The following is a 23,407-nucleotide window of genomic DNA, read 5'->3' as shown; positions in this document are numbered from 1 at the left end:
TTTTTTTTTTTTGCAAGAGTGTTTCACTATTGGCTCACCTTCAGCTTGCGATCCACTATAACCTCCAGATCCCTTTCTGCAGTACTCCATCCTAGGCACTTATTTCCCATTTTGTAAGTGTGCAACTGATCGTTCCTTCCTAAGCAGAGTACTTCGCATTTGTCCTTATTGAATTTCATCCTATTTACTTCAGACCATTTCTCCAGTTTGTCCAGATTATTGCGAATTTTAATCCTATTCTCCGAAGCATTTGCAACCCCTCCCAGCTTGGTATCATCTACAGGCTTTATAAGTCTAGTCTCTATGCCATTATCTAAATCACTGATGAAGAACTGGACCCAGAACCAATCTCTGAATGATCCCAGTCGATATGCCCTTCCAGATTGATTGTGAACCACTGATAACTACTCTCTCGGAACGGTTTTCCAACCAGTTATGCACCCATCTTTTAGTAGTTCCATTGTATTGCCCTAGTTTGTTTATGAGAAGGCCATGCGAGACAGTATCAAAAACATAAACTCAAGATATACCACATCTTCCGCTTTCCCCCCACCCACAAGGCTTGTTACCTCTCAAAGAAAGCTATTAGGTTGATTTGACATGATTTGTTCTCGTCAAATCCGTGCGAACTGTTTTGTATCACCTTACTAACCTCTAGGTCAGGGGTGGGCAAACTACGGCCCACCCAGATGCGGCCCACCAGGTGTTTTAATCTGGCCCTTGAGCTCCAGCTGGGGAGCGGGGTCTGGCACTTGCCCTGCTCCGGTGCTCCAGCCAGGGAACAGAACTGGGGGCTGCTCTGTGTGGCTCCCAGAAGCAGCGGTGTGTCCCCCTTTCCACTCCTACATTAAAGGGCAGCCAGGGTGCTCTGCATGCTGCCCCCACCCCAAGCGCCAACCTTGCAGCTCCCATTGGCCAGGAACCCTGCCCCAGCCCTGATCCCCTTCCCGCCCTCCGAACCCATCGGTCCCAGCCTGGAGCAAACTCCTACACCTCAAACGTCTCATTTCCAGCTCCACCCCAGAGCCCGCACCCCCAACCAGAGCTCTCACCCCCTCCCACACTCCCAACCCCAATTTCGTGAGCGTTCGTGGCCCGCCATACAATTTCTATACCCAGATGTGGCCCTTGTGCCAAAAAGTTTGCTCTAGGAGTTTGCAAATTCATTGCTTAATTATTTGTGCAATTATCTTTCTGGCTAATGAAATTAAGCTGACTGGTCTGTAATTTCCCAGGTTTTCCTTGTTTCCTTAACCAGGATCTCTTCAAAGAGTCATACAAGAAGTGGAAACTAGATCAAATTTACAGAGGATGAATATAAACAAATAAAACAAGTATTTAGGGACAAAATTAGAAAGGCCAAGGCACAAAATGAGATTAAGCTAGCTAGAGACAAAGGGTAACAAGAAAAACATTCTACAAATACATTAGAAACAAGAGGAAGACCAAGGACAGGGTAGGTCTGTTACTCAATGGGGAGCAGGGGAGAACAGAAAATGTGGAAATAGCAAAAACGCTAAATGACTTTTTTGTTTCAGTTTTCTCCAAAAAGGATAGTAGCGATTGGATGTCTAACATAGTGAATGCCAGTGAAAATGAGAGACGATCAGAAGCTAAAATAGGAAAAGAACAAATTAAAAATTACCTAGACAAGTCAGATATCTTCAAGTCAGCAGAGCCTGATGAAATACATCTTAGAATACTCAAGGAGCTGACTGAGGAGATATCTAAGCCATTTGTGATTATCTTCAAAAAGTCATGGAAGAAAGGAGAGATTCCAGAGGACTGAAAAAGGGCAAATATGGTGCCATCTATACATAAGGAAACAAGGAGAACCTGGGAAATTACAGACCAGTCAACTTAAGTTTGCTCTTGTGCCTTTAGTAATGTCTCTTTGAAAAATGGCCAGCTCTCTTGAGCTGTTTTTCCCCTAAGACTTGCTTCCTATGTGATCTTACCTACTGTGACAGACACAGGCCAGTGGGGTACAGGAGTCTGGTAGATGGCAAATATACTGGTCACTGGGTGAGTAGTTTTCTGTTCCCTGAGTGACCAGAGCAGGGGCTGCACTAGAGTAATCAGGAACCAATTAAGGCAGACAAGCTGATTAGAACACCTGCAGGCTAATCAGGGCACCTGGATTTTAAAAGGAGCTCTCTCCAGACAGATGGGACATAGCCAGAGGAGAGGAAGTGTGTGTGAGGAGCTGGGAGCAAGAGGCACAAGGAGCTGAGAGTGAGAGGGTGTGCTGCTGGAGGACTAAGGAGTACAAACGTTATCAGATACCAGGAGGAAGGTCCTGTGGTGAGGATAAAGAAGGTGTTTGGAGAAGGCCATGGGGAAGTAGCCGAGGAATTTGTAGCTGTCATGCAGCTGTTACAAGAGGCACTATAGACAGCTGCAATCCACAGGGGCCCTGGGCTGGAACCTGGAGTAGACGGCAGGCCTGGGTTCCCCCCAAACCTCCCAACTCCTGATCAGACACAGGAGGAGTTGATCCAGACTGTGGGGAAGATCACTGAGGTGAGCAGATCTGCCAATAAGCACAGGACCCACCAAGGTGGAGGAGGAACTTTGTCACACTAGCAACTCCCAGAGTTTGCTAAGGTCTGCCTTCTTGAAATCCATTATCTTTATTGTGCTGTTTTCCCTCCTACCATACCTTAGAATCTACCGTTTCATCATCATTTTCAACTAAGCTGCCTTCCACTTTCAAATTCTCAACCAGTTCCTCCCTATTTGTCAAAATCAAATCTAGAACAGCCTCTCTCCTACTAGCTTTCTTCACTTTCTGAACTAAAAATTGTCTCCAATACGTTCCAAGAACTTGTTGGATAATCTGTGCCCTGCTGTATTATTTTCTCAACATATATGTGGGTAGTTGAAGTCCCCCATCACCCCACCAAATCCTTGCTTTGGATGATTTTATTAGTTGTTTAAATAAAGCCTCGTCTATCTCTTCTTCCTGGTTAGGTGGTCTCCAGTAGACCCCTCCCATGCCATAACCCTTGTTTTTTTAACTCTTTTTGTCCTTTCCCAGAAACTTTCAACAAGTCTGTCTCCCATTTTCTTCCCAACTTCAGTCAAGTGTATACATTTTTAATATATGAGGCAACATCTCCTCCCTTTTCCCCCCTACCTTTCCTTTCTGAGAAAGCTGTACCCTTCTATATCAATATTCCAGACATGCATATTATCCTACGAAGTCTCTGAGATCCCTAGCAAAGGGACACAATGAGAAATGTATGGCCAGCAGACTTAAGTACAATAAGATGTTTCAAAAATATATTAGGAACAAAAATAATCCTGATGATGGTATTGGCCCATGACTAGATGCAAATGGTAGAATTATCAATAAGAATGCAGAAGAGACAAAAGCGTTTAAGTATTTTTGTTTAGTAGTCAGGGAAAAACAGATTTTAGAATGTCATCACATAGTGATGACTCTTTTCATTTCCCTGGTATCTGGAGAATGTTAAAAAGCTACTAAAGTTAGACATTTTAAAATCAGCAGGTCCAGATAACTTGCATCCAAGATTTTTAAAAGAGGAGGTTGCTGAGCATTAATGTTTATTTTCAGTAAATCTTGGAATATTGGGAAGATTCCAGAAGACTAGAAAAAGTGCCAGTTTTTAAAAAGGATAATGGGATAACCTCAATAGCTATAGGCTGATCAGTCTGGTAAAATAATGGAGCGTCTGATACAAGATTAGATTAATAAAGAATTAAAGGAAGGTAATATAATTATTACAAGTTTGGTTGGTAAAGATAATAGTGTTGACATACATTTAGAATTCTGTAAGGTGTTTCACTTGGTACTGTATAACATTATGATTAAAAGTAGAATGACATAAAATTAGCGTGGCACACAAATGGATTAAAAATTGGCTAACTGATAGGTCTCAAAATGTAATTGTAAATGGGGATTCATCATTGAGTAGGTTTGTTTCCATTGGGGCCCTGTAGAGGGTGAGTCTTGGCCCTACACTGTTCACCTTTTTATCAATCACCTGGAAGAAAGTGTAAAAGTTTTACTGATAATTGCAGATGATGGAAAAGTTGCAGGAATAGTAAATATTGAAGAAGAATCTGAATCACTTGATAAATTGGACACAAGCAAACTGTTTTAATATGATTTAAATGTAAAAGTATATATCTAGAAACAAAGAATGTGGGCAATACTTACAGAATGGAGGACTGTATTCTAGTGACTTTGAAAAAGATTTGGGGATGGTGGTTGATAATCAGCTGAACATGAGTTCCCGGTATGATGCTATGACCAAAAGGAGCCAATGCAATCCTTGGATGCATGAACAGGAGAATCTCAAGTAGGGATAGAGAGGTTATATTACCTTTTTATTTGGCACTGATGCGATTGCTGCTGAAATACTATGTCCAGTTGTGATGCCTACAATTCAAGAAAGGTGCTGATAAATTGGAGAGGGTTCCGAGAAGAGCCACGAGAATGACTGAATGGTTAGAAAACATGATAGACTCATGGAGCTCCATCTGCTTAGTTTATTTAAGAGAATGTTAAGGGGTAACTTGATTACAGTCTTGAGTATCTACATGGGGAACAAATATTCAATAATGAGTTCTTCAGTCTAGCAGAAAAAGAACAACATGATCAATGGATGGAATTTGAAGCTACACAAATTCAGGTTGAAAATAAGGCATAAATTTATAGTGGTGACATTAATTATTTGAACAGTTGTACCAAGGATTGTGGTCTATTCTCCATGACTGATAATTTTAAAATCAGGATTGGATTGGTAAAACAAATTCCCTAGGAATTATTTTGAGGAAGTTCTGTGGCCTATATTACACAGACATCAGACTAGATGATCACAATGGTGCTTTCTGGTCTTGGAATCATAGAATCATAGAATATCAGGGTTGGAAGGGCCCTCAGGAGGTCATCCAGTCCAACCCCCTGCTCAAAGCAGGACCAATTCCCAACTAAATCATCCCAGCCAGGGCTTTGTCAAGCCTGACCTTAAAAACCTCTAAGGAAGGAGATTCCACCACCCCTAGGTAAATCCATTTCCTAGTGCTTTTCCACCTCTCTGAGTGAAAAGTTTTTCCTTAATAATCCAACCTACCTCTCCCCACTGCAGCTTGAGACATTCTCCTTGTTCTGGTCATCAGGTACCACTGAGAACAGTCTAATTCCAATCCTCTTTGGACCCCCTTTCAGGTAGATTGAAGCAGTAGCTATCAAATTCCCTTCTCATTCTTCTCTTCTGGAGCATAAACAACTCACGAAGGGTACGGTCTACCACTACAGGACTTATTCCTGATTTTACATAAACCGGTTTTAAAAACAGAATTGTATAAAGTCGAGTGCACGCGGCCCCACTAAGCACATATAATTCGCGGCGCTGTGCGTCCATGAGTCCGAAGGCTAGCATCGATTTTCCCGGAGCGTTGCACTGTGGGTTAGCATTCTCTGGAGCTATATCCAATAGTTTCCCGCAGTCTCCCTTGCCCGCTTAGAATTCTGGGTTTGAAGAGCCCAGTGGCTGATGGGCAAACATCATTGTTCGCTGTGTGGTTCTGGGTTATGTAGTCAGTCCTTCCTTCCTCCGGGAAAGCAACGGCAGACAACCATTTTGCGCCCTTTTTCCGGTTGCCCGGCAGACGCCATAGCACGGCACCATGGAGCCCGTTGCCTTTTTTTTTTTTTTTTTTTTTTTTTTTTTTACAGTCACCGTAATGTGTACTGGATGCCGCGGACAGAGGCGATACTCCAGCGCTCCACAGCAGCATTCCTTTGCTTTTGCATGATGGCAGAGACGGTTACCAGTCATTCTTTACGTCTGCTGCCGGGGTAAATTGGCAATGAGATGAAGGTTATCCTGTCCCTCTGGTACTGTCTGCTGCTATCATGGGTGCCCCTGGAGAGATCGGCCGGGGAGGGCGCAAAAGCAAAACTGGGATGACTCCCCGAGTCAATCCCCCCTCTATGGTTTCTAAAAATAGTCCCTGCCTAGAATATGGGGAAGTTTGTACTAGAGAACCAGTGTATCAGAGAGCACAGGTGCTCTGTGTCAGATCCCGCAGAAATGAATGAGCTACATTCCATTCACGGGGGTGCCCCTGCAACAACTCCACCGTTGCTTCCCCCTCTCCCCAACCTTCCTGGGCTACCGTGGCAGTGGTCCCCATTTGTGTCAGAAGTTATGAGAATGCACGGAATAAGAAACAGAGACTTGTTAGTGAGATAAAATGACGGGGGAGGCAGCCCTCCCGGGACTGTGACAGTCCAGGCAGACATTAAGTGGTGGCGGGGGAGAGGAGCCCAGCATGCCTGCTGCTATGATGTCCAGGCATACAGAATTTTTCTTTACACAGAAAGGAAGGGAAGGGGTGATGGAGCTCAGCCCCCAGTTGCTATGATGAAGACGGTTACCAGCCGTTTGTACCATCTACCGGCGAATGACTGGGAGGTCATTCCTATTTTTACCGCGGCGTCCCCGGCCAGCCTCACCTGAAGCCAGCCAGGAGCACTCAAGGGCTGATGGTGATGACGGATATCAGTCATATTGCACCGTCTGCCACCGGGAGGGGAGAGGAGCGGACTACTACCTTCACTGCTGCAGCATCGTGTCTACCAGCAGCTTCATAGACATAGGGTGAAATTGAAAGAAGTCAAGAAACTATTCTTGTCCTTTTCTTTCACGTGTGGGGGTGGGGGGGAGTAATTGACGAGCTATTCCCTGCACCACGCCCGGACAATGTGTTTGACCCTAGAAGCATTGGGACTCAGCAAAGAATGCAAATACTTTCGGAGACTGCTGTGGACTGTGGGATAGTCTGGAGTCCCTAGTACCCCTCCCTCCCTCCCTCCATGAGCGTCCATTTGAGTCTCTGGCTTCCCGTCCGCTTGTCCCGCAGCACTGTGTAGGTCGGAGATTTTTTTCAAAGGCTTTTGGCATTCGTCTTCGTAACGGAGCTTTGATAGAACAGATTTGTCTCCATACAGCGATCAATCCAGTATCTCCTAAGCGTCACTGCTGGAGCTCTTTTTGGATTGGGACTGCAACTGCCACCCGTGCTGATCAGAGAGCTCCACGCTGGGCAACAGGAAATGAAATTCAAAAGTTCGCGGGGCTTTCGTGTTTACTGGCCACTGCATCCGAGTTCAGTTGCTGTCCAGAGCGGTACAGTGGCAGCACTGTGGATTCCTGCCGGAGGCCAATACCGTTGATTTGCGCCTCATCAAACCTAATCCGATATGGTAATACCGATTTCAGCGCTACTCTCTTCGTCGGGGAGGAGTACAGAAACTGGTTTAAAGAGCCCTTTATATCGATATAAAAGGGCCTCGTAGTGTGGACGGGTACAGCGTTAAATCGGTTTAATGCTGCTAAAATAGGTTTAAACGCGTAGTGTAGGCCAGGCCCCAGTTCTCTCAGCCTCTCCTCATAAGTCATATGCTCCAGCCCCTAATCGTTTTTGTTGCCCTCCGCTGGACTCTTTCCAGTTTTTCCATATCCACATGAAGACAGGAAGAGGCTAAGTGACTTGCCCATTTTTTTTTTTTTTTTTTGTCCAGTCAATGGAAGAGTTTCTTCTGGCTCCCCGTCCAGTGCCGTAACCAGAAGATTGGTGCCAGTAGTTTGTTTTGAGGATGGGAGTCATAGCTGTTGTTGATGTTGGATAGACAACTGTCATTTTGCAATAATAACTTTACAAATGTGAGTATAAATGGTTTCAGGTACAGAATTGTTTAAAGGGTATTAAAAACCTGTTGTACGAGATAGAAAACCTTGTTTACTCAGGTGCTGCATACCATGAAGTTAACTTTGTTTTCCCTGAGCTTGTTTTATTTCTATATTATTGAGTGAAGAAAGAGGAACTTCTAAAATTAGCAGGATTCACAGGAAATAAAGTGGCAGTAAATCTTTTATTTCTCAGAAGGACTTTGATCTGGATAATCATACTTTGTTTTTGAGAAAATTATGGTAGCAGCTATCCAAATTGGGGATCTCTGTTAATAACAAATTACCAAGATTACATATTTAAAAAAATAAATGGGTATTTTGCAGAAAGAATGCTGGTTTTGAATACGTGAAATAGGGTGCCTAAATGATAAGGATTAATTGTGGTGAATGCAATATATTAAATCAAATATGTTCTTGAGTACTCATTGAGAGATGATCAACTTTCTATGGTTTAATAGTTTTCAGTTGCCATTGCATTTATGAAGTGGTTGAGGCACACTTTCCTATAAGAGTTATATATAGCATAAGAAATGAACAATCTAAATTTGTGCATATCAGAAATGATTTTTTAAAAAGTTAATGTATTAATAAACTCTATCATATAATTGTGAGAATGATCACACAGCTCTTTGATTATCACATGGATATCACCACATAAGGTGTGTCTGCACACAGTCATCCTCAATATGTGTATATATGTAACCATACATATAATCTGTTTATAAAAATGAGATATGTAAAGTTGTTTTGATAGGTTCTTTTATGCTTGTCTTAAATACAAAACCACACCAGCATAATGTTCAAAAAGCATTTATTTTGTCATTTGGGGTCCAGCAGAGGGAAGAGCAGAATACAAGTTTCTATAGTTTATTCTCTTACAAAATATTATGTGGCTCAGTTTGCAATTTTGCAAGGTCTGGGTTCCTCCTCATTTGCTCTGCCAGGCAGGATAATGACCAATTGCCAGCCAGGATTTTTCTGCTGTTGAGTGCTGCTTCTCCTGCCTTTTCCATTTGATTTGTGCCTTAGGGCAAGATTTAGGGCAACCTCTGTAACAGTGTCTGGCTGCCATGTGTGTGTCAACACAGTGAAGGCTCAATGCAGGAGGTGGGAACACCTCAACTGTGCCTCTTACAGTACTGTTTTCCAGTGGATGGCTTCAGCATTTTCAGTACTGTCACAGAGGAATCTTCAACACTTCAGTGGAATGAGAACTCTGAAGCAATTTCTGGAGCTGTAACAAAGCTAGTCATTTAAATTGTCCAGAGAGGAGAGAAACTTATCTTCTGTGGTAGAGATGTTCCCCAAAGTAGTAGTGGGATAAGATGGGGTTTGTAGCATGGTCTTTGATGCTATGAAATATAAATCCAGTCTGCCAAGCTAAAGCAAAATAGAGAGAAGCTTTCCCCAAGGTATCCTCAGGGTCTGAAAAGAAGGTCCGTCAATATTTCCAGGAGTAAGGGGGTCCACTTCTTTTCCCTTAGACAGTGAAGTGCTTGAGTGTATCAATGAGTTCTTTTTGGCTATTACATCTTTATGGGAGGGATTCCACATGTTATCAGAAACACTTTTGAGTGTTCTCAGGGGTTTACTCATGGGTTTCTTCCACTTTTTCTTGGTACTTATTTGACCTGGATGCTGTGTAGTTGATGATTGTACAGACAACAGCCAAATTCACTAATGGTTTATTTACAGAGTGTCATCCATTCTATGTACAGTATGAGGCAAGCATCTTGTGGAAGGAAAAAAAATATGTAATCAGTTTACAGAAGGACTGTATTCTTTTGGATATGAATAAGGAGGCTTGTAGCAGAGTTTACCCAGTCTGGCTTTGGCTTTGCCACAGCCTCAATATCCAGTTCTATCCCAGTTAATCAGACTTTACACTCAGTGTTTTCTCAATAACCACTCGCATTTTTGGAGTCTGGTTTATTAACATAAATGTCAAATCTTTCATCCACCTGTTCTAGCTGCTGATAGTCTTTGGTGCAGGGCTCTTAGCCCTGTCCCTGCTGAGGCTAGGGTTTCCAGGTGTCTGGTTTTTGACCAGATTGGCCCGTCAAAAAGGGATCCTGGTGGCTCTGGTCAGCACTGCTGACTGGGTTGTTAAAAGTCCAGTTGGCGGCACAGCCGGGGTTAAGGTAAGCTCCCTGCAGCTCCTGGAAGCAGCGGCATGCTCCCCTTTCGGCTCCTATGTGTAGGGGCGACCAGGAGGCCCTGCGTGCTTCCCCCGCCTGAAGCGCTGGTTTTGCAGCTCCCATTGGCCGGGAACTGCAGTCCTGAGCTGGAAGGAGCTTAGTGCAAATATTTGGCAAATTTAGCTGCCAGAATCTACGAAGGGTCTACTGTGCATGTACACTGATCTTTTTCTTTTCTTTCAGAGACTGAGATTCTAATGCAATATTTAGATTCCAGCAGCAGGAGCGTCAGTGAAAACAGGAAATATTGCAAGACTTGTGATAAAATCACAAGAGTTGGCAACACTGATTAAAAACTAGCATTCGCCAAGGCATAGGAACATATGAACAGTGGGGTTAGTGAAAACTACATAACTCTGTATCTGCCATTTCACAGTGCAAATGTGCTTCTGTGACTGGTAGGCTAATAAGAGTGGCTCCTTGAAAGGAAACTTCTGTTCTTGCTCCCACAGTGATCTCTGATGCAAAATGTCATAGGATTAACTCACGTGTACAAGGCTGCAGATATGGGTAACAGCCCACAGACCCAAGCTTCTGTCCTCTGCTGCAGTGGCATTCAACTAAAGACCAATGAGCATATATGTTCGAACCTATGGGACCTGCCAGCACATGTCCCTATCTCAAATGGCTTGTAACCATCTGCAGCATAGAGAACAGTGAGCTACAAAGCAAGAGCAAACACTCTTAAAATTCAAGTGGAAAAAAAGTTTTTAAAAGGTCAAAACACCGAAAACAGGCAGAAAATGGCAGAAGAGAAAATGGTAGCAACTATACAAGGGCCTAGTCTGAGGAGACATGGCTGGGATGTGTTTGATCCTCAACCAGAAAAGGTTGGGAACCACTGAATTAGGCCATGAAATCAGTTGTAGATTTTGTTAAAATTTTATTTGATCATTGAGTAATCACTAAGAATTAGAAGCAATTGTCACTGAACTGCTTTGGAGCAATGTTTTTGAGCACAGTGTTACTGGCATGGTTTCTCCCATGGTTTCTGTGGAGATTCTTCTTGTATTTTTTCTGCCATGGATAATGCTTGAAACCTACATGAGTAAACCAAAGCTATCTTCTAGAGACTGTAGGAAAACTTTCTGTTTTTGTTGCGTTGTGATATTAAATTGTAATTTGTTTCAACATAAGGGGTGATTAATATTGGTGTGTCTTACTCACTAATCTGATCATTTCTGTTTATAGGAGAGGTCTGCTTACAATCTACATGGCTAATTTGGTAAGTAATCCTTTTCTTCCAAGAATAAAAATATATATGATATTGAAAGTGCACATTGTAAGTTAATTTTAATAATTTAATTGTCTTTTTAAACCTTGACATTTTGTAATTTTCAGGTCACTAAAATTATCTTCATGCCAAAAGTTTGACAATTCCTTTTTAAAAGCAGATAATTTCAGAGTGAAGATTGAAACGTAGTTCACTATATGGTGCTTAGATTCTCTTCTACCTCAGCCCTAAGACAGTTGCTCATCCTATGTACCATATCAGCAGCAATTTAACTGTAAAGACATGTAAAGAACTTCGTGTTTGATTATGATTAGAGTCTAGTCCCTCAAATTCCCTTGCATTTAAATTGTATTTTTAGTTAATTGATTTATATTGTGTTATGCCTGAATACACATTTTACCACAGGGTAATCTTGATATTAAAATTGCTATATAATCAATACTTTCTGTAAAATTCCATTAAAATCAATGCTGTGTGTGTTCAGTTTGTGTAAATGGTGCATTGCAAAGTAAATGTTATAGTAATTTTACTTTTAAATGTCTCATGATCATACTACTCAGAGTGATGTGGTTATTCTTCTTCGAGTGCTTGCTCATATCCATTCCAGTTAGGTGTGTGCGTGCCGCGTGCACGTTCGTCGGAAGATTTTTACCCTAGCAACACTCGGTGGGTCGGCAGGGCGCCCCCTGGAGTGGCGCCGCTATGGTGCCGGATATATACCCCTGTCGACCCAGCCGCCCTTCAGTTCCTTCTTACCGCCCGTGTCGGTCGTTGGAACAGTGGAGCGCAGCTTAGCTGACCTCCGCTTCCCTAGCTACTCGTAGTTCTTGTGTATACAGTTATAATCCTTATACGTTTTTTCTTAATAGTTAGTTTAATGATACTTAGCGGGGTTCGGGGAGTAGCCCCTTCCCTGCAACCGGTGCCTGAGCCCATGCCCGGCTCACCGGTTTTTAGTCCGTGCTTGCCGGCCTCCGGCCGTTGCTGACAGGAAATCCACAACGACTCCTGTTTACGGTGCCTCGGGGGATCGCAGATAAGTGCCCCATTTGCACGGCGTTTAAGCCGACAACAACAGGAGCGGCACTTTCATTTCCCCTCCACCTTCTGCACAAGCGCGGGCTACTCGGCGGACAGAAGCGCCTCCTCGGCACCGGACCCCGCTGGCACCGGCCGTTGCCGGCACCGAAGTCGACTCGGCACCACTCCATCTTTCTGAGGTTGAGGAAGCCCACGACTCCTCCTACCAGTGCCGACAGCTCCCCGGCACGCGCCGTGGTTGAGCTCCCTGCTCCTGCTGCTTCCGTGCCAACAGCACCGCAGCCAGAGAGCTCATCACAGTTGGATCGCCCGGCACTGACACCTGCAGAGACACTGAGGATGCCGGCACCCTTGATTCCGGTCCGCGGGGCCGTCGAATCCAGTGCCTGGCCGCTCCCCGGCACGCGCCGTGGTTGAGCTTCCTGCTCCTGCTGCTTCCGTGCCATCTGCACCGCAGCCAGTGAGCTCGTCTAAGTCGGATCGCCCGGCACCGACTCCTGCCGCGGCACCGCGGCACGACCGACAACGTCGGCACCGTCGATCCCGGTCCCACAAGGGCCGTCGAATCCAGTGCCTGGCCGCTCCCCGGCACGCGCCGTGGTTGAGCTTCCTGCTCCTGCTGCTTCCGTGCCATCTGCACCGCAGCCAGTGAGCTCGTCTAAGTCGGATCGCCCGGCACCGACTCCTGCCGCGGCACCGACAACGTCGACACCGTCGATCCCGGTCCCACAAGGGCCGTCGAATCCGGTGCCTGACCGCTCCCCGGCACGCGCTGTGGTTGAGCTTCCTGCTCCTGCTGCTTCCGTGCCATCTGCACCGCAGCCAGAGAGCTCCTAAGTCGGATCGCCCGGCACCGACTCCTGCCGCGGCACCGCCTACGTCGGCACCGTCGATCCCGGTCCACAAGGGCCGTCGAATCCGGTGCCTGACCGCTCCCCGGCATGCGCTGTGGTTGAGCTTCCTGCTCCTGCTGCTTCCATGCCAACGGCACCGCAGCCAGAGAGCTCATCTACCTCGGATCGCCGGCACACGACTCCTGCCGGCACCGACAACATCGGCACCGTTGATCCCGGTCCCACAAGGGCCATCGGACCCAATGCCTGACTGCTCCCCGGCACGCGCCATGGTTGAGCTTCCTGCTCCTGCTGCTTCCGTGCCAACGCACCGCAGCCAGAGGGCTCATCTCACTTGGATCGCCCGGTCACCAATACCTACAGAGGCACCGGCGACGCTGGCACCGTTGATCCCGGTCCCAAAGGGCCGTCGAATCCAGTGCCTGACTGCTCCCGGGCGCGCGCCGTGGTCAAGCTCCCTGCCCCTACTGCTCCCGTGCAACCTGCACCACGGACAGGGAGCTTGTCTAAGCCGGATCGCCCGGCACCGACCTGCTGACACACTGGCGCGGTCAGCCCACCGTCGATACCTATCCCATTCACTGACCCGATAATCTCGGCACCGTTCTGGCTCCCATCACCGCTACAGGCGCTATGACTGCTGTACTGCTCCCGTCCTCGAGGTCTCGGTCGACCTCCCGGCACCGCTGTAGTAGGAGGTCCGGATCTCGTTCCAGGTACCGGTACGCCTTCCGGTACCGGTCCCAGGTGCCAAGTTGGGCAAGGTCTGGTAGAGTCAGAGACTCTGACCATGATTTTTCAGCACCTCCATGGCCTTCCGGTCATGCACCTGTCTTCCCACGTGGACATCTCTTATGCTCAAGACCGCGATTCTGGTGTGCCCACAACACCCTAAGGGCCATCAGGACCTCCCATGGAGGGTAGCGCTCAATGTGGAACTCCAGGTGCAGGAGGTCCCGGAGGAACGGAACCCGGTAGTGCTGTTCTATCGGCGGTTGCCCCACTAGAGGGGCCCTACCAGTTTATTCGGACCATCCAGGCTATTGCCAATACTCTCTGGAGGGTTCGACTGCTTGCTTGTCCGTCCTCTCCCCTGCTCACTGGTCATCCAGTTGGTTAAGAACAGTGAATGGGATGGCCAGCAGGCGCCAGCCCCGAAATTGTAGGGGGCTACGCGAGTGACCCTATCACTCGCAAGGTGTACTCTGCAAGGGCCTTATAGCCCTGCGTGACAATCCATGAGCCCTGCTTAGTCCCTATATCCGTACCACCGGATGGCGATGGATAAATTTATGGAGCTTCTCCATCAAGACTCCCGCCAAGAGCTCACTGCCCCCTTGAAGGAAAGGAAAAAGGCGGCCAGAGCTTCCCTCCAGCCTTGTTACCATAAGGAGCATCTCATGACATCAGGTTTGAAACCTCTTTGAGGTTTGCGGTGAAATCAACCCCAGACAGGAAAGCCTGAAGGACAACAGGGTCCTCATGCGATCTCTCTCGGCGTGCATACGCCAACATCCTACTGCAGGCCCTTCCGTCCCCAGCCACACCGCCACACTCTCTATGCCTCGCCACAGATAGGGCTTTGGCAGACGGCGCGGCTGACGTGGTCGCAGACGACCGTCAGGACCCCGAGAGGGCCAAAATCGAGGTCCCTCGCGATCGCTATGGGGACCAAAGATAATCTTTCGAAGGTGCACCCAAGGGTGGCGTACCGGTTACGGGCCTGATCCCACTCCTACTTCCTCTTGGCGTGGTCCCAGTTAACTTCAGTCCGCTGTCTTCTACACATGGTGGAGCATGGGGGCCACCTCGACTTTGTTCCAACCCTGTCCCTCTTCAGAGGCTCCTCTCAGGCGCAATTCCTCTTACAAGAGGTGCAGACGCCGATGGACGGAGGGGGCAAAGGGTTACTTCCCTTATTCCCTAACCCCAACCCGTACGACGGTCTCAGACCTGTCCTAGACCCACAAGAATTCAACCAGCTTATGATAAGGTTGAAGTTCCGCATGGTATCCCTGGGAACCATTATCCTGTCCTTGGATCCTGAAGTCTGGTATGCCGCCCTCGATATGAAGGACGCGTACTTTCACAATGCCATCTTCCCTCTGCACAGGAGATACCTCCACTTTCTAGCCAACCATCGGTACTTCCGGTTTACGGTATTGCTGTTTGGCCTTTCAGCAGCCCACAGGCATTTCCAAGTGTGTGGCCTCCCATCTCCACTGATGGCGCGTATATGCGTTTCCGTATCTGGTCGATTGGCTCATCTGGGGAGACTCCAAGACACAAGTCGTCAGCATGTGGGCATCGTCAGGGACCTATTCACATGTCTAGGCCTGATGCTCACTATGGGGACATCCTCTCTGGTTCCCACGCATGGGGTAGACTTCAAGGAGCTATCCTGGACTCCGAGCGAGCCGGATCCTGCTCACCACAGCCCGGTTTCAGGCAATGGCACTGATCATCTGAAGTCTGCAAACTTCCACCCGGACAGGGGCCCTATGGTCACGATAGTCACCATTCCCTCGAGCACCTTAGACTCTCTAGACCGGTGGCTAACCCCCTCCCTGATATGGGCAGGGATGCCGCTCCATCCGCATGACGACGGAGTCCGCCTGGCGTGCCAGGGGATTCCAGCAGCAGCTGCGAGGCCGTGACGACTCAGTGTTACGGCCAGCACAACGGCCATGTGCTCATGAAGAACCTGGGGGAACATGGCCCTCCTCCCTTTGTCAGAAGGCCATCCATCTCTGGCACTTTTGCATAGCCCACTCGATAATTCTGGTAGCATCCTTTCTCCCAGGCGTTCGGAACGCCTTGACGCTTCAACTCGGCAGCCTTTCCTGTCTCTTGAGTGGTCGCCCTGCCCAGTGTGCTGCATTTTGTTGCTGGAAGTGGAGTTTTTCCCCACATATGGACCGGTTCGCTTACCGCATGAACAGGAAATGTCCGCGGTTCTGCTCCTACCAAGGTCTCTCCCCGGGACCGATCTCGGACGCTGTTCTCAGGCCATAGAAGGGCCAACACGCTCCCCCGGCTCTTTGGGTCCTACCAAACTTCGCAGGGGCAGGATGCGCATCATCATGGTCACTCCAGCGTGGTCCAGACAGCACTGATACGCCACGTTGCTCGGCCTGTCCATAGCCAACCCAATTACCCTGCCACTCCACCCACGCCTCATACCTCAGGACCACAGGCAGACTTCGCCACCCGGACCTGCAGTCTCTTCACCTCACGGTGTGGCTGCTGCGCGTGACTAGCAGGTAGCAGGAAGCCTTCCACCTGGTCAACGTACCTTGCCTGGTGGAAGCGTTTCTTCTACAGGTGCGAAACGCTTAATCTTACTCCTGCTGAGGTCTCGATTCCCTCTATTTTGGACTACCCTCTGGCCTACAGCAGCAGGGCCTAGCGGTGTCATCGCTGAGGGTACACTTGGCAGCCATCTTTACCTTCCCTCCAGGCTGCGGTGATCGTTCTGTGTTCTCACTCTCTATGGTTTCGAGGTTCCTCAAGGGCTTGGAGCGCTTACACCCTTAGGTACACCGCCCAGCCCCAACCTGGGACCTCAACATGGTTTTAACCAGACTTATGTCTTCCCCCATTCGAGCCGTTAGCATCCTGCTCGTTGCCATACCTGTCTTGGAAGACAGCTTTCCTCGTCGCCATTACATCAGCCAGACGAGTCTCCGAGCTCAGGGCTCTTACGGTGGTTCCACCATGCACTATTTTTCCCAAAGACGAGGTGCAGTTACGTCCTCACACGGCTTTCCTCCCTAGGTGGTGTCTGCCTTTCCTGTTTCCACACTCAACGCGATGGGGACAACAGTTGCACTCTCTGGACGTCTGTACAGCGCTCGCAGTTATGTTGAATGGACAAAACCATTTCCTAACACGCCCAACTCTCGGTCGCGGTAGCAGACCGGAGGAAAGGACTACCCTTTTCCTCTCAGAGGATCTCATCTTGGGTGATAACGTGCACGCACCATAGCGGCGCCACTCCAGGGGGCGCCCTGCCGACCCACCGAGTGTTGCTAGGGTAAAAATCTTCCGACGAACGTGCACGCGGCGCGCACACACCTAACTGGAATGGATATGAGCAACACATCTCGAAGAACAACAGTTACAAAGGTGAGTAACCGTCTTTTCCACAAGCAATATTCAGCCTTGGTTTTTCTTTTGTGTGTGATTTTTTTTTAAATTGATTTTTGTGAAGGAAAAATAACAAAAAAGTGTTAAAAAGATAATGGTTTACAGTTTGTATATGTTCCTGAATACTGTAAACTTGCAGGCTCTCCAATAAAATTAGTTTTACAAACTTCTCAAAAGTGTACAAATATGAGACAAAGCTATGTAGACATAACACATGGTGGTGGAGACTTACAGTAATAAAATAGAAGACATTTATGAATAGGAAGAAAAAAAGAATTAATGTCTGATATTCTTCAAGCAGCCTGAATGTTGATTTTTTTTTTCATCCAAACGGATCTAGAAATGGGGGCCATATATCTTTGAATTCATATAATTGATCTCAGCTGCGGTAAATTAGTCTTTCTTTGGCAGCTCATTCAGACAGGTCTGAAAACCACTGTGTTCTTACATCTTTGTAAAATCACTTGATGATCATTGCCTCCCTCCACAACCAAAGTCTCTGTGGTGGAGTTAAACCCAGCTTAGTGGGTAAATATCCTAAAATATAATTTTCAGCATATACCTGGCTGCTGAAGTCAAGCACCATTTTAACGCTTGTCACCTCTTTCCAAAGTTGCCTGACTGTTGGAACAGCCCATAGCATAGCTTTATTTTATTACAACACCAACAAACATCAGAAGATAAAACTTTTATCTTGTGCAGCATCTGTAGTGTCCAGTCCACTTTAAATAAAATCTTTTGTTTTATCAAGCATAGTCTATGATTCAAAGAGGCGTTTTAAACATAACATAGTATGTTTTACCATTGAGATGCTTTTAAGAGTAGTGGTAAATTCTCTTCTAGTACTTTCACAAAGAACTCTACACTAGTGGAGTTCCTCTTCATTAGTAAATCATACATGTAGAGTCGGGGCCTGAAGAGTTTATGAAATATTTCTAAAGTTCCTCGGTAGTTCTGGGGCCTCTGGCAGTCCTATGTGTCCATGTCAAATTGATCTAGTAGTAAATGTCTTTGTTGTAAGTGCTGCCACTCAGCTGAGGGTGGCAGTTCATAGTACTGCTCTGCCATTAGAAAAGCGACAAAGCCTTCACTGTTGATTAATTGGAAAGTCTGTATGATGCCTCTCCTCCATCATTCCTTCCAAATGATAGGTTTGTTCCTAATTTGTAAATCTGGGTTGCCCCGTATAGGCGATTGTCCACAAAACTGATGTAACCGGTAACTTGTAGCTAGGATAGCCCAGACTTTCATGCATCGACAACTGTGTCCCTGAAGACCTGGTTATCTGAGACCACATTGTTGGTCATGATGTGAGAGGTTGGGCTAGAATATAGCAGTTGGATCCAGAAACTAAACATAGATTTTATATACCACAATATTTGGATTTGAACCAATCTCCAGCCCACCTTTCAGAATCCTTTCCTGTGACTAAGGCTAGAATGACTGGGGTTCATCATATTTGACAAAATGTTAATATGGCAGCGAAAGCTTATCAGAGCCGTAATGGTCTCTGACAAACCCAACTTCTTTTGGGTGTATGATAGGCCCCGTAATTTCTCTAGTCTTCTTGCCAAAACTTTTGCCAATATGTCAATATTTTGACATCACTGTTAGCAAGTGAAATTGGCCTATAAGTGGAACAAAGTGTGGCATCAGTTTCTGGTTCATTAAGGCCGTGTTGGTTAGAAAACTGACTTGTTTTAAAGGGGAAGTGAAGGCAGCTGTAATTAGTGTATATGTGTGCATAAGAAAAGGGAAGCTGATAGAAATGGATATTAATCAGAATATAGGAAATGTAGAAAATTGACAAGAAAGTAAAAGGAGTTTTTTAAATGTGTTAGGAACAGAATAAATCCTGATGATGTTAATGGTCCATTACTAGATTGAAATGGTAGAATTATGAAGAATAATGCTGAAAAGGCAGAAGTGTTCAATAAATATTTCTGTTCTGTATTTGGAGAAACACAGATGATGCAGTCTCGTCATATGGTAATAACACCTTTCATTCCCCTAGTATCTCTGAAGGATGGTAAAAAGAAGCTACTAAAGTTAGACATTTTAAAATCAGCTGGTCCAGATCATGTGCATCCTAGAGTTTTAAAAACACTAGCTGAGGAGCTAAATTTTGGACCACAGAGAAAGTTCGAGGACTGGAGGGAAGCAAACATGCCAGTTTTTAAAAAGGATAAAAGGGATGACGTGGGTCATTATAGGCCTGTCAGCCTGACAGTCCCTGGCAGAAAATGAGGTGACTGATGTGGGATTCAACTAATAAAGAATTAAATGAATGTATTGTAATTAATGCAAATCATCATGGGTATATGGAAAATAGGTCCTGTCTATTTGATATATTTGGTGTATTTTTTGATGAGTTTATAAATTTGGATGATAAAGGTAATGTTGCTCATGCAATATACTTATAGTTCTTTCAGGCGTTTGACTTGGTACCAGATGACGTTTTGATAAAAAGCTAAAACTATATAAAATTAACATGGAAGACAATAAGTGGATTAAATGTAAATAGGGAATCATCAAGTCGGTGTGTTTCAGTGTGATCCCACCTGGATTGGTTTTTGGCCCTATGCTATTTAATATTTTTATCCATGACCTGGAAGAGAACAATAAATCATCTCTAAATATTGAAGAAGACACAAAAATTGGGGAATTGGTAAATAATGAAAAGGACAAATCACTGATTCACAGCGATCTAGATCACTTGGTTAACTGGGCACAAGCAAACAGTATGCATTTTAATATGATTAAACATAAAAGTATACATCTAGGAACAAGCAACGTGTGCCCTCCTTATGTTACGGGGAACTTTTATCCTTGGAGGCAGTGAATGAAATATTTTTGGGGGTGGTGGAGAATAAGCTGCTGAACATGAGGAGGTTACTTACTGTAACTGAAGTTTCTTTGAGATGTGTGGTCCCTATCTGTATTCCACTATCCATCCTCCTTCCCCTCTGCTTCGGACTTGACCTCACTGTGGCAAGAGGAGGAACTGAAGTGGGGTCGACCCGTACTGCTCCTTGTACCCTTGGTAAGAAGATTGAGAAGATGTTCCGCACATGTGCTGATCAATGGACATTGCTTGGAAAAAACTTCCAGATTCAGGTGCATGGTATGCATGCACACCCATGTGTGAAATAAAGATAGGGGCAACACATCTTGAAGAAGCTCCAGTTACAGAAATAACTTTCCCTTTTGTGTAATGCAGTATATATGCTTTAAAATATGTGATCCACTAGTAACATTCCCATCCTACATTAAAGAAAATAGGATAGGTTGCATGCCAGGTTTCCTTTGGAATTTGAAAAGTGGACATTAACCTTTTTTTTTTAACTGGGATTTTTAATAGAATTGTCACAGACTTTTAACTACATAAGCTAACAGAGCTTTGGCTTCCGAATAAAAGTAATCTAGTCTTGCAAGATTGAACATTTTTCTTCCCTAATTGAGTAAAAGCAATTTTCTCAAGCATCTTGCAGAGGAAGTGTAGATTATAAGATTGGTAATAATTAATCGGAGATGTTATCCATTTGGAAAGAACTTTTCAGGACAGGAGTTCAAAAGACTTGTTTAAAAAAATCATAGGAATAACCTAACGATATTTTTTGAATTATTGGGCAAATGTTCCTTTAAATAAAATGTAGCATTTGGTCTGTGTCACATTAGTTTTTAAGCTCTATACCACAAAGATGTCTGAGAAGGATACCACAGAGAAGTCAATTAGTGCAACAACATTTAATGGAGACTGTTTGGAGTCCTGAACCTTCTCTAGAATGTGATGGTTTGGAATTAAGAATTCTAATCACAAAACTGGATGTCCTTTGAACAATAGTAAAATCAGAATAACAGGGGCCCTGCTTGATCAGCTCTGTTTAACTGTGATATATATGTATAATGTGTAGGTATGTATGTATATGTACATATAATATGATTAGTGTTTTCTTGGTTGTGTTGGTTTGCTATTCTACAAACACCTCTACATGCTTGGTGATTTGAATCTTCATTAGTTTACAGTCTTAATACATTTATCTTTAGGATTGAAAGAATATCCTATTCAGAAGACGTGGAAAGTTTAATATTTAATGACAACACTTAGGTTTGAGAAGTTAAACATGATGTATCTTAAGTGAATTACTAAGCAGTACAATTTGTTTAGCAGAAGTAAAATGGGAAATTATATATTGAGCTTTCTTGCACTTTGGTTAGAAGCAATATTAAAAAAATGAATAAAGACTAATTGCATATTTTGTTAATTCATTACATTTTTCTGATGTGATTAATACAATGGGAACAATAATATTCATTTTCTCTCATAGGACTGTTATGTTTATCCTATGCAGATATTTTATGGATGAAGTATTTATATAAATTGTGCTTCAGACTTTGCTAAAATCAGTATTTAGGTCTGAGCTGTCAGTTTTGTTTTACTTTATAGAGGTTTTTGTACATTGCTACATAGATAAATTTGTCCAGTTTTAGAAACAAGAGATGGGTAGTGCTATAACAATTACTTTGCCTGCTGCTGCAGTGTGTTTTGACAGCCATTTTAAGTCTGCTGAATTCTGAGACCATTTCTATAAATGATATCCAGGTGCAACTCTGATTATAATCCCTTTGGCAGAACTGGACCGTCTGTGTTCAGAGAACAAACGTAATCTACAAAATAGGTGTAGTGATATTTACCTACCTCCTTGGGGTGATTGATGTGATGTTTAACAATTAGGGTAGTGAAATGCAGCAAATTGTTAAGGCCAATGAAAGAGGTTGGAACAGAACTCCTGCTTCCTAGCTTCATGCTCACTCTAGTAAGAAGAGGCATATTTAGTAAGCCTAGTGATTGCTAGAAATATTTGGTCAAGGATCCTGGCAAGTTAGGAGTAGTTCAGTGATGAGCTAAACTAACTAGCTGCACCTTTATACTAACATAGAATGCCAGCTTGAAAAATAAGTTATTGCAAGGGAGGAAAAAATCATCTATTTAATCTTTAATCATCTTGACTTCAGCAATTACCAGTCTAGTTTAACAGACAAGATCATGAGCTCTGTTTTCTAACTATAGGAACTGTATTTTTGTTACTGGGTTTTTGGAAGTAACTATGAACTAGAAATAAGCAGAGGACAAGATTCTGTAGAATTTTATTTTTGATCATCAGAATCTAAAATCAATCAACAATCTCATTGTAAATCAGTGCAAAGATTTTACAAGTCAAGTAATATGGTTAGATCTAAAGTTGCTGTGAATGTTGGATTCAGAACCTTGAACCAGATGCAATATATGAATCAACATTTCTGTAATACCAAGGAAGAGTGTGTTACAAAATGGTTGGTCCTGGAGGCCACCCAGACATGTACAAGCCTTTCCAGTTCTATTTTGGATTGCACATGTTGAAGTCAAGAAATTTCTAAGATGGTAAATGAAGTATTGCAATTGATCCTCTAAGGATAATTTGGGATCAAAGGGAACCCCAAGATTCCAACAAGAGGTGGAAAATGAAACATAATCACCAAAGTTGTTTTTGGCTGAAAAGGTAGAAAATATTAATAGATAAGGGAGGCCAATAAATAAGACACATGGCTGTTAGATTTCAAAAAGTTATGTCATAATGTATTGTGAACTAGGAAAACATTCAGCATTAGTAGAAACTGCTGTTAAGTAGAAGACCGTATATCTTCAAATTAATTTAAGGTGGTGAGAAGTAAAAACATACTTAGCACTTGTAGAAGGAACGTTCTATATTAAAGACAAAGGCATAGAATGTCAAGATAAGTAAAAGACTAATCTTGCTTAGGACGAACTTGATATATTGGCTATTGGGGAAATACACACTTTCTATAAAACACACAGCTATGCTAAACATTGGAAAGCTAATCAAAAGAAGTGGGTTAGCTAGCACCCACTGCTCAAGCAATATAACTATAAAAAGCACATAAATTAAACAACTTTGACTTTGTCCTTCTTTCCCCCTTTATCCCATATATCACCTCTGTGTATCTTATCTGAAATTTAGTCTGTAAACTCCTTGAGTTGGCAACCTCTAATAGTTTGGGTTTTTTTGAAGTACCATGTGCACTTATTATATGGTGCTGTACTCCTAATAAACTTTTATTTTTAAAGTGCTCTACAAAAATTAACTAAATCTCAGATGATGCCTGTGATGTAGACAAGTTTATCCCAATTTTAGAAACGGGGAG

General features: G+C 44.4%; 1 protein-coding gene across 4 annotated transcripts in view; it reads left to right on the top strand.

The window, feature by feature from the left end:
- The window catches only part of TMEM135 (transmembrane protein 135), a 465,661-nt gene that overhangs the window by 95,103 nt on the left and 347,151 nt on the right, over window positions 1-23,407 (top strand). For all 4 annotated transcript variants that reach the window (XM_075061746.1, XM_075061748.1, XM_075061747.1 and 1 more), the window contains one exon: window positions 11,117-11,150. In XM_075061746.1, the coding sequence (XP_074917847.1) occupies window positions 11,117-11,150 (34 nt within the window). The remainder of the gene's footprint in view (window positions 1-11,116; window positions 11,151-23,407) is intronic.

Source organism: Chelonoidis abingdonii, chromosome 1 (assembly GCF_003597395.2).
Source record: "Chelonoidis abingdonii isolate Lonesome George chromosome 1, CheloAbing_2.0, whole genome shotgun sequence".
Classification (NCBI taxonomy): Eukaryota; Metazoa; Chordata; order Testudines; family Testudinidae; genus Chelonoidis; species Chelonoidis abingdonii.
This window is presented reverse-complemented; position numbering and strand designations above follow the sequence as displayed.